Source organism: Melanostigma gelatinosum, assembly GCF_949748355.1.
Source record: "Melanostigma gelatinosum genome assembly, chromosome: 9".
Classification (NCBI taxonomy): domain Eukaryota; kingdom Metazoa; phylum Chordata; class Actinopteri; order Perciformes; family Zoarcidae; genus Melanostigma; species Melanostigma gelatinosum.
In genome coordinates this window covers 19,957,321-19,974,050 of record NC_136642.1, presented here as the reverse complement: position 1 = coordinate 19,974,050, position 16,730 = coordinate 19,957,321, and the positions used below count along the sequence as shown (strand labels likewise).

General features: G+C 43.0%; 1 protein-coding gene across 3 annotated transcripts in view; it reads left to right on the top strand.

Annotated features, from left to right (window-relative positions):
* The first annotated feature begins 411 nt into the window (after positions 1-411).
* LOC306782042 (myelin basic protein-like) overlaps positions 412-16,730 on the top strand; it is a 28,059-nt gene continuing 11,740 nt past the window's right edge. Inside the window, exons 1-4 of one of the 3 annotated variants that reach the window (XM_079275194.1) lie at positions 412-608; positions 5,422-5,496; positions 9,673-9,731; positions 15,196-15,274. In XM_079275194.1, the coding sequence (XP_079131320.1) occupies positions 578-608; positions 5,422-5,496; positions 9,673-9,731; positions 15,196-15,274 (244 nt within the window). In that variant the 5' untranslated portion in view covers positions 412-577. Of the gene's footprint in view, positions 609-2,227; positions 2,323-5,421; positions 5,497-9,672; positions 9,732-15,195; positions 15,275-16,730 lie in introns of those variants that run through there. The other 2 variants (XM_079275195.1, XM_079275196.1) reach the window with 2 other exon arrangements.

The following is a 16,730-nucleotide window of genomic DNA, read 5'->3' as shown; positions in this document are numbered from 1 at the left end:
CTCTCCCTCAGCAACAGTGCCCTGCTGCCCTTGAGCAAAGCACTGACACCTCCCGCTGGCTGCCGGCATGGTGCAGGCAGCAGCCTGTAACAGTAAAGCAGAGCGGTGCAGTAAATGAGATGTCTTCAGCCTTTCTGTCTCTGAGCGAGCACACCTCACAGCGAAACTGTTTGACTTTGCTTTTTGGTAAGGGGGGGGGGCAGTCCATGTGAGAGCTTATTTCAAAGATCACGAGTCTGTCTCGCAGCGTTTATTTAACCCTCCCTGTCAAGAAGCACGAGCTACTCATGATGCACAGACGTGCACCGACGTGCTTTTCAGCCACATATTTCTTTGCGGACTAAAAGCTGCATTCCGCCCCACCCCTTACAAACATCACCGCCACAGTACCGAAATCAGGAAGCACCGTGACACGTTTCTTTTTCCCCCCCTGATACGGAGACACTTGAGTGATTACTGCAAACGGCGAACCATAAAGGGGGAAAAGGCGTTATTGTTGATGTTGACGACCATCGTCGACCGCTTTTGAAGGAAAGACTGACAGTTTGTTACATCCAGTACAAGGCTCGAGCTGTGGATGCATTTGGCACAGACAAAACCGGAGAAGGGTATGTGCACAGTCGATATGGCCAAATGAACACACACACAAAAAACAACAAATACGAGGCGACAAAGTCAATGTAAAGACAGTCACACACACACGCGTTACTATCGCCACAACGTTACTGCTTTTTTTTGTTTGGGTGTGTGGGGGGCAAAATCCATGGCGTAATGATTGTAAACATGTTGTCCACGTCGAGTTGTTTACAACGCGGAACGCGGTTTGAAACCCTGCAGGGAAATATATCAGGAATGTCATTTTCTGGCTCATGTAAGTCGAGGTGCCGGAGTGTTGTTTGATGTTATTGCTGTCACCAGACAGTGTCACTGCTTTGTCAGGTGCTTTTGACAGTGTCGCCCCCACCACCACCACCATCAACACTACAAGCACCACCCGCCCTGTTGCCTTCTCCCGTTCAACCAATCACAGTTAACAGTCGACGCACGTTTAACGCTTCTTCGCTTCGTGGCAATACAACGCGCTTTGCTGAACGAAAGTAAAAGCCCGATGTCAATCATTAGATGGGTGTCTTCAATTCGGCATACATGGCGCGCGCCAAAAAGGACTTTAACCCAATACAATTCAGAAATGTATACCGGTAATTGCTCCGTACTGCTTGCTACCGGAAACCCCAGTGTGTTTGGTTCGCGGTGGACCAACGGGACTTATTTTGAACTTAATTGAAAGTGCGTTGTAATAGGCGGGTCATATATCTGCCGAATTTATTAGATCCGCGTGAGGATTCTTATACAGTATAAATAATGTCACACGATGCACGTCATCATGCATCAAACTGTGTCTTCTTTAAATATGATGATTTTAAATGGAGTTTGACATCTAGATTGTGTGGCGCTTTCAATGAGAAATGAACATTTCAGTGTTAGTGGTCTCAAAATGTTGTGTTTTCTGTTGCTAGACATGTCAACTGGCTTTTAATCTAAAACATAGGCTACACTGTGAAGCCTGGAGGAAATTAAGTATTACATCACTCTGCATCCGAAGCGAGGACTGGCCAACAGCAAGCTTAACTTGTTGCTTTACTTTACACACAAAAACAGTGAAGGCCTGTATCAGAAAGTGTACAGGTGGATTGGCCGAACTGAACAGAACAAGCGCTGATCGCTGCTCTGTTGGTCTGTTGACGAGGAGAACTGCCAAGATGTAACAGCAGTATAAGACTCTATGACATAATACCGACTGTCGTGTTTACACACAGTCTGTTTCTGGTCAAGAAAAAACAAAGAGAGAAAGTGGGTTTCAATGCAGCGACATGCTCATTTACCGCCGCTTCTATGCACGGCCTATAAATAAAGTACTCGCACATGAGTGGCTGCTTACGGCTGAACCGCACTGATTTATTAAAGCCTGCAGCCCCGGTTGTCCTCTAGCCAGGGGACGCTCGGCACGGTAACCTCTGGCTCCATCCACAGATATCCTTATTGTACGAGTGTTTCGCTTTCGACACAGTTTCACTGCAGTGATGGAACTCTCCTTGTGATGATCGTGTAGCTTTTTGTGGCATGTCAAGGATTACTAACGAGACATAAAAAAAAAGCTTGTTTTTGACGGGATGCCAGCAGTTGTGGGTGAACCTTCGCATAGTTTGAGGAGGAGCCTCTGGTGGCCTGCGACTATACCTGAGGTGGGAAAGCAGCAGGAATGCATTCCTTCACATTTCATTGGATTTGCTTCAGCTCAGCCGGGAAAGAACATGCCAAGAGGTTTGCTCAGCCGCCGTCACGTGTGTCCCTCTGCATTCCTTTGCTTCGTCTACAAGACGGGCTCATACCAGCAGGCCGTGAGTGTCGTTTTGCAGGCAGTTAAGCAAAGAAATGTGGGTGTTGTGTTAAGATTTCCCTTACTGAGTGATGTTTTCCCACTCTGCCCACTAAATGTGTGTGTGACTGCACTCTATATCTGTGTTTTGCAGGTGATACACTGAGGTTAGTCAACTTCCGTCCTCGCAGACTTACAAACTTCCTCTCTTCTCTCACTTCCCCTCGTGTCTGCGCCTGTTCTTGGCAGGACAGGTTGAGTCACATTACCTGCTGCATGAACACCTCCTCTGCGAATACGCAATAGTTTTGCCCAAGGCGTGGTGCTGCCTGTCAACTCGGGGTGCTTCCCTGTCATCCGCAGTGGTGTCACAGTGTGTCAGCTCCTCACAGAGATCACAGCAGCATATGGTTCAGCTGAACATGTTGCCACCGGATCCGAGTCGAGAGGTTGTAGCTTGGATTAATAGATGGCAAACCCCGGGTGAATCTCCATCGAGGAGCATTGAGTTTCAGGCCCGGGGCTTCATTACTAGGACACCCCAGGGAGGGGCGGGAGGTGCCCATGCATAACAAATCAAAACAAGGATATGGTTGAAAGGCAATAGCTATACACAGCATTGGACCCCTGGGAGTATTGTTCTTCTGCTAAAGTCAAGATGGAAAGTCCCACGGGTTTTTTTTTCAGAAATTGAAAGAAATTGTGCAGAATATCAGCCGCTTGTACCATTGACTGTGTGTAAGATGTGGACATAGTCACCATGACGTGTGGTGTCGTTTTGAAGCCTCCTTGGTTTTTGACAGTCACTATCTTGTGTTTTTTGCAATCAGAAGCGATGAGGGAGGGTGGAGACATTTTTTGGCGATCAAAGCATTTATAATTCAATTTCATGAACTGAAAAACACAAAAGGTTTAAGACAAAAACAGCGAACAACGCCGTGGTAGCGTTCTGTCATTCACGAGGTAGCCCCGCCCTAAAGCATACCCTGCTTCATGGTCTATTTTACTCTATATGGGATCATAATTTGCGAAATGAACATCATGCTGTATTGAAGAAGACTTGAACCTAGAGATTGAGACCATAAACTCATGTTTACAACGTTTACTGAGGTAATAAATCAATGAGGAGTAGGTTCCCCCGCCTTCAAAACAACATCTGAGTATGTGTGCAAGAAAGAGATTGAATGAGCAATTATTTTACGTCAAACAAAAGATGGAAGCTACAGTAAAAAAAGCAGCGTCCCTCTTGTTTCAGACCGGCAGCTGGAACCCACGGGCAAACTTGCTTTAGTTCAGCCAGACGCTCGCGGCTGACTGGTCGCCGAGCTGACAAAACTCTGAATTCACTTCTATCTAGAAGGTGCGGTGATGGTCACGATTGTTTTTTGTCCTTTTTGTGGAGTTGTTGTTTTGTCTCTCTGGTTGGGGAATTCAGCAAAGCACCTTCTAAGAAAATTGTTGAACCATTAAATGTCCTCAACCGTAGCTTTAGTCACTGTGGCCAAGCCTGGCTGGCTTTCTGTTCTCTGTTTTCAGAAATCCAAATTCTGTGGAGCATTTGAACAAAACAGAGGAAGACAAGCACAGGAGTCTTATTTCTAGCAGGAGAAAGACAAATGTTGCGGTCCGATTTTATCTCTATTTGCACAAGAAGCTGCCATCCGTCGGGGTCAGATGTTGACCTTTGACCTCAATTCTCTTGCCGAGAGGATAGTCCTTTTTACTGACAGAAATCCAATGTGTGACCCTGTCCTATCACTCTTTCTTGCGTCCTCTCTCCTCCCCTCTACACACATTCATAGGCTCCATATTTATTTCGTAATTGACTCTCGGTAGAGTAGCAGCAACACGGTGCAGTCACTGACGGCAGCCGGAGGGTTTAAAAAGAAACTCTCCTGTCTCGCTTGCACAAGAGCAAACAAAGCGAAACAAAGGAGCCAGGCAACGGCAGACAGACACACACGTGATCCAGCCACTTACAGCTTTAGCGGTAGACTGAAAGAAATAGGTTTGTCAGCGTGTTGTGTGTGTGTGCCAGGCAGGCTTCTTATCAAATCAAATATGCACGCAGTGGTTACGGCAGAACACGCGTGCACTGTACGGTGCGCCGTTATAAGGTGGGTTGGTGTACGCTGCTGCGCTGCTGGAACAGATCTAGAAAGGAGCTGTTCGGACAGAAATCGTTAGACACTGGCCTATATTTGAACTTTGTAATAACATTACCAGACAGGATGTATAAATCTATGAGAATATGATATAACTGTTTTTCTGCTTGACCCTGTCTGAGTGGAGTCCATGACCTAAAAGCCTCTTAAATCCCAACAGAACAAAATCTCACCACGTGGAGTTTTTATTTCATCTTTATGGCAAAGTTGGACTTGAATGCTTGTATTATAAACTAGCGGGTGACATTTTTATGTACTAACAAGCTGCAGAGAGAGAAAAAAACCCAATAAAAACGCGCCACATTGTTTACTTGGCTCCTCACATGCATCTCGCCGACCCTCTGTCTGTGGGAGTATCCTTCAGGCAGGGCAAACCCACTGGTGTGAAATCCATTGGAGAAATGTTGCTTTGGCTTTGTTTCAAATGTTTTTTCTCCAAAATGGAACCACAAACATACTTGCTGCAGGGCGATAATTCAAGCCTCATTGTGCCGGATGACATTGTTGCCAAACCTGATTCCTCCCAAGAGTTTTATTGCGGTGCTTGTTGTAGAGTAATCCCTTCTCCCTTTTTGACAGCATTATAAACCATCTGATCCTGACAGGGAGATTTATGTTTCAGCAAGGTAATATCCCTCTCATCTCCACTGACCTACAGTCAGTGAAATAAATAGCTGTACCTCTCCTATCCTCACTGAAAAACAGAGGGAGTGTCCTTTTTATTGGCTGATTTCATGTTACTTGAGCCACAATTGCAACACGCAGCTGGTTTTCATTACAGGTACTATTCCTTTAGCCGTTCTGCAATCCGTCTGGTGGACAGTGCTGCTATCGCACGCCAACTGTTTTTTTTAATGATCTCTGTTCTCCATTGTTAAGGTGGGAAACTGAAACCTGAAAGAGAACAGAAAATAGGTCCAGTATGTGCTACGAACAGAAAACATAAGGTAGAAGGTTTGTTCGAATGTCGACATGCAGGTTTTTGACTTTGTCTTTTTTGAAATAATAATAATACATTTTATTTGTTTTAAATGTGCTTTAAATAGGTCTAAGCTTGTTCTGTGGCAAGTTATCGCTTAGGTTCTTGTTGCACCAACAACTGCTTCAGTAAGGCTTTAAGCAGATTGAAGAAATGAAACGCCCAATGAACTTCCAATGGAAAACAGAGCTTCTAGATTAGTGGATATGCGTATATATCTCACTTAGCCAGAAGAATGAAGAAAAGGACTGTGGTTTATTTTTGCGCATACTGAACAGAACACATCCGCACACAGCTAATTCTCCACTGGTGCTACAGACAGCCATGAGATTTCTGATACAATTTGAAAGCTAGTGATTTAAAAAAAAATGTATTAGCATTATCCAAATACATAAGGGCTTAACATTGATTCGCTCTATAGAGAGATATTGGTATATTTTTTGGAAACCTCACAAATACATTTTAAAAAGCCTGTGAACGAAGAGAATGGTTGAATCGTGTCCGAGTGTGCTGGTGGTTGAGCCGTAACAGTCATAGAAAGCACAACCAAGTAGCTATAAAAAATAAAATAAGAAACTCCCTGTTGATTAAACAAAGAGCCACAATGATATTGTCAGCGTAAAAGCTGAAATCCACTTTGATGGACATGGGGCAGACATGGCAGGGATTCTAGTGTATTCAACTCAACGTGAGGCCTTGCAGACAGTTTCGCCCTCGAATGTTACACAATCAGAGCCCAGATCCTGCAAGGACTTGCAAAAGACTGTTGCATAATAGAGTGCGAGGTGCAGAGAGGAGGGGTGGTGGTGGGGCCGTGATACAAGGCTGCGATTACAACGGTCCAGCTGTACCTTGCTGCACCATGTAACAAAAAATGCCAAATTTTCAGAGATAGGAAGGCAAAATAAATGTAATCCCTCCTTCACAAATTAACCACTGCGTTGCTGTTAATTACCAGGTGCATCTGAGTGCATCTTTTTTTTGGAAACATTTCTGTTTTCCTTTTAAATACCCCATTAGGATGGTAAAAGCTCTTATGATGGGGCGGAGTAATGTGTACCTGAGGAGACTCCCTCTGTGTGGAGTGTTATCCGAGCTACTCCTTGCTTTGTTGACATGGCCGGATGCGTGTACTTGTAGTGCATGGTCATGCATGTGAGCGTGCCCCACTGGCTAGCTTACGGTCGCCGCTCCGCATTTTTTCTTGGATCATCAAAAAGGGCTGTAGCCTTCAAGAGCAAATAGCTGTTGCCAAGTAAACATGAACTGTGTTTCATCGATCTCTCGACATTCTTCAGACTTAGTGGTTTCAGTGAAGATTATGAGCATGTACGATTGGAGTGAGTCAAGCACTGTTTGTTCACTGGATTTAATCCAAGCTGCTGAAAACACCGGCTCACGTGGAACAGATATCTCAACATGCACAAATCCTGTCATGCCAAACTTAACCGCCCCGGGAAATCCTTTAAGGATTCACTTTTGTACGGCGTTAATCACTGACTACCCAACCCGATGACTGGTTTGGTTCACTCTCAACGCCCTCACCAACCTTGTTTCCAGCCAAAAAAGAAGAAAAAAACACTGTACGCTACCTGCCCAGCACCATAGAGCATACAGACACAGTTAGCGACTAGCTGGTGAACATAGTGGCAAATACGTGATATGTGTTCACAGTAACTCCGCTGCTTACAAGTAGCCAAACAAAGGGCTGTTCAATGTCCCTCATTAATAAGCTCCTTCTCCGTAGAGAGGCGACAGTGGGCAACATTATCATCAGAAGAGAAACTAGAAGAGATTTGCGAGTGTTTTTTTAATTGCTATCGTGAACGTTGAAGCACTGCTAAAGCTGCTGCCTGTGGTAAACATTGCTCCCCTGTGCTCTCTGTTCAGAGGACAATGTAATGATGCAATAGCGTCTCTCAATGCTCTATATGAGTAGGTCATGATTTTTTTTTATCGTGATTGTTCAAAGGCCTCATTAGCATATTTTTGAATCCTTCGGACTGATTGACCTGTGAGTAGGGAATGTGAGAGGCTCGGTGCATTTGAAATTTGAATCATAAAAAGTGACACATCGTCAGTATGGACAGTTTTCTGTATTATTGGCTGTGCATCCAGCCATATTATTAGACGCCTGTTCCAACATCAATGTGGACCATCAACAGACCGTATATGAAGCGCACATTCTTTTTTTAGCATGAACTGTAGTGTAGCATAAGCATTTTTTTTTTCCAATTTCTGACATGTTCCAGCAAAGGAAATTAGTGCCAAATATGATGAAAGCCTTTTTTGATGTCTGGAAAAACTCCTAGAAGCCAAACATGCTCAGTGAGATGATTTGAAAGTGAAGGAGAGGATCTTTGAATTGTGGGTGTAAACTGAGATTTTGATTCATGTGATTTTCAGCACTACAATTTGATAAAAAAACAATTTTACACCTTTTCTCAGTTGCACCTGTTAAGTAGAGTTAGAGTTATTTATTTTGCACAATTCAAACAACAAAATTTAAAATAATCAAACATAACAGAAATAAATGAATATCACAGTGCAGGAAGAGACAGAAAGACAACTTGGCTTGTTTGAAGCCTTCACCTATATAATGTTAAAATTTTACAAAATTACAAAGAAAAAAATAAAATATGCATAAGACATTACATTACAACAAAAGAAAGAAAACAAAAAATAATGTAATTGTGTCGAGTGTGAGCGTGTGTGTGTGTGTGCATGTGTAATATAACAGCTAAAACAAGAAAGACATGAAAACTAATACATAAACAAACTGTTACAAAACAGCAATTAGATGTTCTTTTTGGCATCTATAAACGACTGTTCTTATTTGCCTCAGTTATTGAATTATGAGGATGAAAGTTTTTGATTGGTTTTATGTTGTTTGTGAGCTTTGGGCTCAGACACCGGAGACCTATCCTTACTTAAAGTACATTTCTTACTGTCAGGACGTGTAGGTGCTTTTCACAGACTTTGCAGTACACCCGTTTTCTGGAGTCGGTCAGTTCACTCTCTGTTTTATTGGAGTTATTGCTGCAGCCCTCTAGTTTTACATACTGCTGTTTACACTGGAAGAGATGCAGTAACGCAGTAATCACTGACACGGTCTCTCATGTGCCGCACAATTACCTATATTGTAATTCAAGTTTTTAACTATCATTAAAGGCTTTAGTTTAGCAGCATTTTTATAAGATATAATGTCCCCCCTTTGTTTCCTTTCTTTCCATGACCACCAAACATATATTTAGACAGCACACCAGCAGATAATGGTGAGGATGAGACTAAATTGCGGCACCTGTGGCAAATGAAAAAATTAAAAATTTTGCATCAGATCTGCGTCAAATTCAAGGACAAGGACAGTAAAGTAGCTAAATCACTGGCAGACAGAAAGTGAAGTGAAGCCTTAAACTTGCATTCTTTCTAATGGCCATCAGGGGGCGACTCCTTGTTTCAAAAAGAAGTGCGATAGAACTCTATGAGAAAATGACCCTGCTTTTCACTTGATTTACCGCAGTAAACATTGTAAACATGAGTTAATGCTCTTACTCATGAGTTTCAAGTCTTCTTCAACACAGCATGATGTTCATCCCATTGCATTCTGGAGTTAAATAGCCGATAAAGCAGTGTATGCTTAAGGGTGTGGCATCCTTGTGATTGACCACCAAAAAGGCTTCAAAGAGTCAGATCGCAACCAATGGATGACTTCACGGTGACTACAACCACATATTATATCCAGTCTATGGTGTCAAAGCAGTGGTAACTCCGCAGACAAAGAAACACAATTTACAAACTGTTGTGCTTTTGCCTATTTAGTTGGATTGGTTCGGGCGACAGGACCGAGGCAGCCCGTAGTGGAGAGAGCGCAAATAAGCGTACTTGGAAGCGGGCCGAGACCCTCCTTTGCTAGCGGCCCCCGGTCCAGCTGATTGGTCCGCACCAGACCTCCGTTGACAGTTTTCACACCAGCCCAAACAAAGCGCACTGAACTGGCAAACGCACCAGTGTTTTTAGAGCCGTGTGTGATACAGTTTCACACTCAAGAGGCAGCCCTTCTTGCTTAGACAAGGATGAGGACATAATGCTCACATAATATGCAGTTTACTGTCTTCTCCTGGTGTGAACACATTCCTCTGTTTTTCTTACAGTCTCTGACGCCAGCATGGGCCAGCACCTAGGAAAGAGGGAGTCACCCACAGGCAGCAAGGTAAGAATCCTCGCAGCAGGTGTGTCAGTGTCTTGTTTTGTGCATGTGGAATAACAATATCTTGAAGTGTGTGTCTTTGTCAAAATGATGGCCTGAGAATGAAGCATGTGCTGGATCATTTTCTTTAACCTTATCAGTGTGAACACTGGCCTTTAACAGCAGGACTTTGGACTCTGTTCAGTCTTTCTGATTTATTACCTTCATCCTTCAGTCGGACTGTTAACCACTTCACGGTGCGCAAGCCTTGAATGCCTTTTGAAAAAGTCACAGCTCATGTAACACATACTAAATTCTTCTTTGTGTATTTATCTCAAAGGTCTGTGTGCCTGTAATGGCTTTCCTTCAATGTTCAAAAGAGATTTGGTATGTTCCCGCTCAAGTCCTTTTTGTCACAGCTTTTCAAAATTACAGCGACTGTAATGGGTTTGGGCCATTACGGCTGAGGCTGTGATCAGATATGAAGAGGTTGCTTGCTTGCTTGTTTTGAGCAGCCCCTCACGCCAGACTGTGAGCGAGGTGGTGTCGAAAGAAAAACAGCATTAGGGGGCCGTGGGCTGCAGCGCACTGGGGGTAGAGGGGAGACCGAAACAGCAGGGAGGTTGATGGTTCGCCCCGCAGATGATTTGTTTCCTTAGTCTGCAAAGCACACTCTGAGAGAGAGAAGAGAGAGAGAAGAGAGAGAGAGAAGAGAGAGAGAAGAGCAGGAGCGAGAAGTGAGAAGCTGCCAGGAGAGGTGTTGGGGCTGCATGTCGTGCCAAAGCCACATTGTTTATTCAGCTTTATAATTGTCTGTCTCTCTGTGTGATTTTCCCCCTCTCTTTAGGCTTGATTATTATGACATCAAAGCCAATTTAAAGGTCTGGCAAAACAGCCAGTTGTCATGGAGACAGTTAAGCAGGAACACAGCGGGACAGAGTAAAGCAGGTTGTGTTCAGGTGCTTATCATTTCGGCAAGGGTAAAATGTACCCGTGCCTCCTTTGTCACACCTCCACAGCAGCTCTGACAAATATCTCTGACATTTTCACACCTCTGATATTTCACAGCCTTAAATCCCACTCGGAATAACACCGAATTTGTTCTTTAATAATGTTGTGTTTCTGCCAGAGTAGAAACAAAGGCACATTGCATTTTGGTGGATTTAACTGAAAGAAATGCAACAGCGCACTTTTTAAAAATGACTCCATTTGCAGTGAACCATGCATTTCTGACACCGTGGTGTTGTATGTACAGATCACTGGCAGCCAGAGACTATGTTACACATCACGGTGAGATATTTCCTGCCCAGCTACAGTGAGAGGAATTGATTTTTCTTCAGCAGGAAACATCAGGATGTGGTGTCAAGGCTGCGAAGTTGTAGTGCACTTCTTTTTTTTTTTTTTTTACCATTTTCTACTGATGCTGAACTACTAGAGAGAAATCCATCGTGGGGAAGATGGAGAGTGCACTTTTCTCAGCTTGGCAAAAGAACATGAAAAAGTGACACTCTCTGGCTGTTGATACATGGTTGCGCTTGCGAGAACTATCACCATTGCTCTCTCCACCTGCAAGTATAACCTACAATTCATATTGTCAGATGGTGTTATTTGGGGAAATGTAGGAAATCTCAAAAAAGGTCATGAATGAGGTTGTTTGCTATATATTTTTGCAAAATACAGAAACATCTTTAGATAAGGTGCATGAAGGAAAAGTGGGTGCAACTCAAAATATTACAACCCTTTCAAGAATGAACAATGAACTAAACTAAGAATTGCATACTAGAATGCATTGATGATTAACTGACAGCAACAAAAAGAGTCAACTGTAAGATCAGCTTATGTTAGATCAGATATACACACGGTTTAATCTAATCATGACACTTTTACTCTTTTGAGATGATGATTTGTCCCCCAAACCAAGGTGGAATTCCCTCTAGACTGCCTATCCCAAACTAATCTACCTCACTGAACCCTAGTCTTCATGCATTAGCTGTAGGCTTTTTAAACACTTCAACCAGTCGCCCGGTTAGGCCCCCAGCAAGCTGGTTCCTCACCTGACAGCTCTGGATGTGTCCCCGAGACATCTGCTCTGACCGCACACCACACAAAAATAACAAATCAAAAAAACAAACCAACGCAGCCAAACGGACCACGTTGCTTCACCTAACCAGGGATGCTGCACAAGTCAAACTTACACACTAGAGGACCATGTATTCACTGCTGCTAGTTCACACCAGCCAACTCGTGTAAACACACGCTGGCTGCAGGACCAACCTCAGCTGCCAAAAAAATAAATGCATCCCCCAAACACATTGTGTGCTGTTCAGAACCAAATATCAGCCTCAAGCCAATCATTTTTGGACGGACGAGCCCCCACTTGTCACAAACCGGGCCGAACGGCCATGACGAAAAAGGGCGATGCATTCAGTGAAGCAGCTTAACAATTATTCATTAGGTTTAGAGTAACATAAAAGACCAACATAAACTAACAGTGACATGTGAAGCAGGGTAAGTGGGTGGGTGCATGGACAGTGTATATATCGTGTAGAAACCAACCAAAACCAAAATGGGTGTCTCAGGAAGGCTTTATATGTGGTCCACCAGTTCAAAACCGCTTCACAATACGATGCTACTTCGTCAATCCTTCCATGATGTTAGTTGTGATTGAGGCATAATACTGGAACTACTAAATCGAAGACCGCAGTCTCCAGATGAGGGAGCTTGAGGCTCAGCTAGCAGACCTCAAGGCTTCAGCTCTGCTATTGTACCCAATTAGAGTGCTCTGTGTGGTGTGACCAGCCCAGCAGGCTTCGTCTTTTCTTTTCTCTTCCTCTGTGGGGTATCTGTCTTCATCTGAATCATAATTCCACTTTTCTCACCTCGAGCCCGCTCTGTACTATGTCATTACCGAGAATAGCACTGCTTGGCTCACAGTCTCATCTATTTGAACCACAAAAGTAAGTGCTTGTTTGGAAGAGATAGTATGAAACTGGCCTTTCAAAGGTACAGACAGTACAGTGTGTGTGTGTGTGTGTGTGGTGCTCTTTATATCTTAGTGATAAGGAGGTGATCCAATCCATCTCCGAAGTGTGAACAGGATGAAACACTGAAGGGCACAGCTATCACCAAACCACAGATGGCGAAGAGGATTACTTGAAAGTCTCCAATCAGCCGAGCCCTGAAAAGGTGTTCGAATGGGCTGCACTCTTCTTTCCTTCTACCTACTCAAGGCACATTGAACCCCATGCGCCACCCTTAGTACTGAATGGAGATCAGAGGGCTGAGTGGAGCTGCGGCAGGAACCCCCAAAGCTGAGTGTTCCAGTCTGAGACACCCATCAAACAAGCAAATATGCTCACAAACATTAGCGTTGATATATTTTAAGCAGAACAGCCAAGACACTCGTATACAGGGTTAAAGGTGGCAGATTTTCCACTTTAAATTCGTATCCATTGTTGAAACAAAGGGTCCTTGATTCCAGAAAGAGGTAGCCAAAAACAGGCTTCTTCTTTTTATCTGTGGCTGGCCGATTTTATTGGCTCTTGCTAACTAGCTAATTAAGCTAATGTTAGCTCAGTGAGTTTGTTAAAAATACTGCTTGCATTTTTTTATTAAAATCTTAATGGCTACATGCACGATATAAAAAGCTGCCTAACAGGCATATATATTACAACTGCATTGTTCTTGTTTTTTAAAGTGTCGAGATAGTTAGTCTTAGCTTTCTAAGAGAAAACATAATGGTTTCTTCACACCAAGCGAACCTTTCGTGCAATGAGATTACATACATTGTACATTGGCGCCGGGTAAATTTGCGTGTTCACCAAGCCCTCAGGAAGAGCGCCAGGATTGGAAGCAAATTTAACATAGTGGCCAAACCATGGAATTATAACCTCCTCGTCCTTCACGCCCCAAAAAGGCTTTCCCCCCGTTGAGGAAAGACACGCCGTCTGTTGATCAGCAAATAATTGTGTTTATGTGTGAACACTTGATAACCACTTTTTAAATAATTAGGTCCTAAAAGTTTCAAAATGCACTCCACACGATCCGGCATTATTATGTAGTTATTTTGGCAACCGTTTGAATAAGTAGTAAATCTGTGGCTTGCTAGATACAACTCTGAGAAATTCACCGAAAGTGCGCTTGGTGCTATTCCAACGCACTGGGCAAGGCGCCCTGGACTGCAATCTGCTGGGTTCATGGAAACACAGAGCTCAGTCTCTGCATCACGTACTATCCAGCAGGGATAGAAATGGGGTGTTTGAGTCAAGTGCCTGAAATAATCATCAGATTAAAAATGATGGCGCAAAATCCTGTCCATATTTTATCTGTTTCACTTATGTCAAGATACAAATGTTTTTAAAATTATATTTCAAAAGGCACCACTAAACCTCATTACCTGCGGATTCAGTCCGAAACCACGAAATAGAAACAAGTAACTTTACTCGTCATATAGCTATGGAAAGAAATGAACATGACATAAGGGACTTACAGGTAGGTATAACAGTTCAGCCTGCATAATCTTTAATTCATGACTCGTGAATCAGACCAGAGCTGACCGGGAGTTACAGCTGAATCAATACTTGCGTACATCTGGAAAGCCTGATAAGACAGGCCTATGTTTCCATTGAAAGATTAAATGGTGTCATTTATCTTTATTTTGCTCGATATAAGCTTCCCCTCAGTGACAGCAGCATAAGTTGACCTGTCCTGCTTCAAACGGAGCTCTGCACTGACAAAATCGACCTCCGAAGTACATCACAATGGATTTTCTAACAGACATCGGCCTGCTGGAAATTATTTTTTGGTGTTTCTGTAGTTGATTTCAAATAGATGCAATTTAATTACATTTTAATTAAACCACAGAATTTGTTTGAAGATCTGTATCAAATTGTTTTCTGAAGGAGAGATTCAGCAGACATGATTTAGTCACAGTACCACAGCAGCAACTACAGCTTTCTTTTCTTTTTGACTCCTTGATGAAGATAAAGGATGAAAGTCGTCAGTTTGCTTTTAGGTCTACATGTACTTCTGCTGAGAAGAGTCTCTAATGTCTAAAGACACAACGCAGTTACAGAAGTAATAACCCAGTTGCTTTACAGTATAAATCCTTTCAGATGAATACAATGATGAAACATTAGATATTCAGAATTGGTGATGAATGGGTCTCTGAGCATAATTCGGCTGCAATTACAAAGCCCGAAAGCCTAAATAGATGTAACTATCGCTCTCTCACTCCCTCTCTCTCTCTCTCTCTTTCTCTTTCTTTCTCTCTCTTTTTATCTTTCTCTCGTAACTATCCCTCTTTCTCTCTCTTTCTCTTTCTCTCTCGTAACTATCCCTCTCTCTCTTTCTTTCTCTCTTTCGCTCGCTCGCTCTCTCTCGCTCTCTCTCTCTCTCTCTCTCTCTCTCTCTGTTCTCCGTCTTTGCTCCGTTGCCATGGCACCTCAGTGCCTCACCTCTTCAATCTGTTTTTGTGTTCCTGTTAAAGGCTCCGTCACCTGAGCCTGAAGAAGTGGAGACAGCAGCAGCAGCAGCAGAAGAGCCTGAATCACCAGATGAAGTCTTTGGTAAGGGGTCAAACCACATTTTGAATTCTAATTTACATGCATGTTGACATCCCTCCCAGTGTTAGGCTACGAATTAAAAAACAACTGACACTTACTGTAAAACGATAATCAATGTTTTTATCCCGGCAACCTCGGAATCTCCAAAACCATCAACAGAAGGTATTGACTATAAATGTGCAATAACACGAAACAAGCTACTTTTCTACCTGGAGACATTATAACTAATCAACTCAGGATGTTTTTAGAACATAGATTATGTGGTCGTTTCAGGTTAGCACAGTGGGAAACATTGAAATATGAGATCAAGAAATCAGCAGAACCTGAAATGCCTTAACTCCACATGCACACGGTAGCGCCTTCAACTCAGCTATCTTGACTCGATGTCTTTTTTTTCCCTCCTCCACATCAATGAAAGGCTTCTGCTTCACAACACTGGCTCAAAAGCTGCTGATCCTGCGTCATGACATTTGTTTGGAGTGATTTGTTAGAAGTTTTCCCTCCAACACGTCCATTGTGATGTGTGCGTGGTTAAAAAGAGCTGTTGTAATACCGCAGCTCAGCAGATGAAAGCAGAGTTTGTTGACATTCATTTGATTGATTTCAATGCGAAATATTTTTATAAATTGGATCAGCCAGGAGGAAATAGCAATTGCTAGTGTACATTTGCTGAATTCTTCTTTTATTAATGAGGTAACAACTCAGATTTTATTCAAATTTGAGGAAAATCCAAATTGGATTTTCTGCTGGGATACATACTGTAACTCATGCATGCTGCAGGCATAATACATCAAGCTATGTTTAAAATATTAAATAAAAATACAACAGAAAAGCTCCATCAAAAGTTGCAAGTTTACTTTTCCCATAAAACCAACATCCTCGATGTCTTTTTGTGCCACCTTGAATGAAACCATCGGTGTCACTGAGGCGTCCTGGAGCTGAGTGAAGATGCAACCGCCCAGATACCTCACAAACAACGTGTGCAGTGCCCAAATGCCCCAAAGCCAAACATCACTGTCTTACAGTGTGTCGGCTTGAGTGTTGGGAAAAAATGTAATCGTGCTAAATAAAGTGTAATAACGAGAGGGCAAGTTAGCTGTTCATTCTGCAAGAGAATAAAAACCCTGAAGACGTTGACCGCGTCTGTGTAGGAAGAGCATGGAACGTTGAAGAAATAGGGAAAGGAAGACAAGCGCAGTCTGTTTTCTCCCTTCTGTGTCAGTCTCGATTGTTTTCAGGGTGAGCTGTGATGAAATGCAAGCGACAGGGAGGATTTGGCCATGTGTACTGACTAAAATAGCTGCAGCACAAGAGATATCGGTGCGATTGTAACTGCTTCTCTGAGTGTGTGTTTGCTAAAGGTTTGGATATCTGATATTTAAGATTTAAAAACATTACGTTTCCCTTCTTCTTGCTCCTTCACAGGGCTGAATCGCCTCTGAAAATATGAAGTGGATTC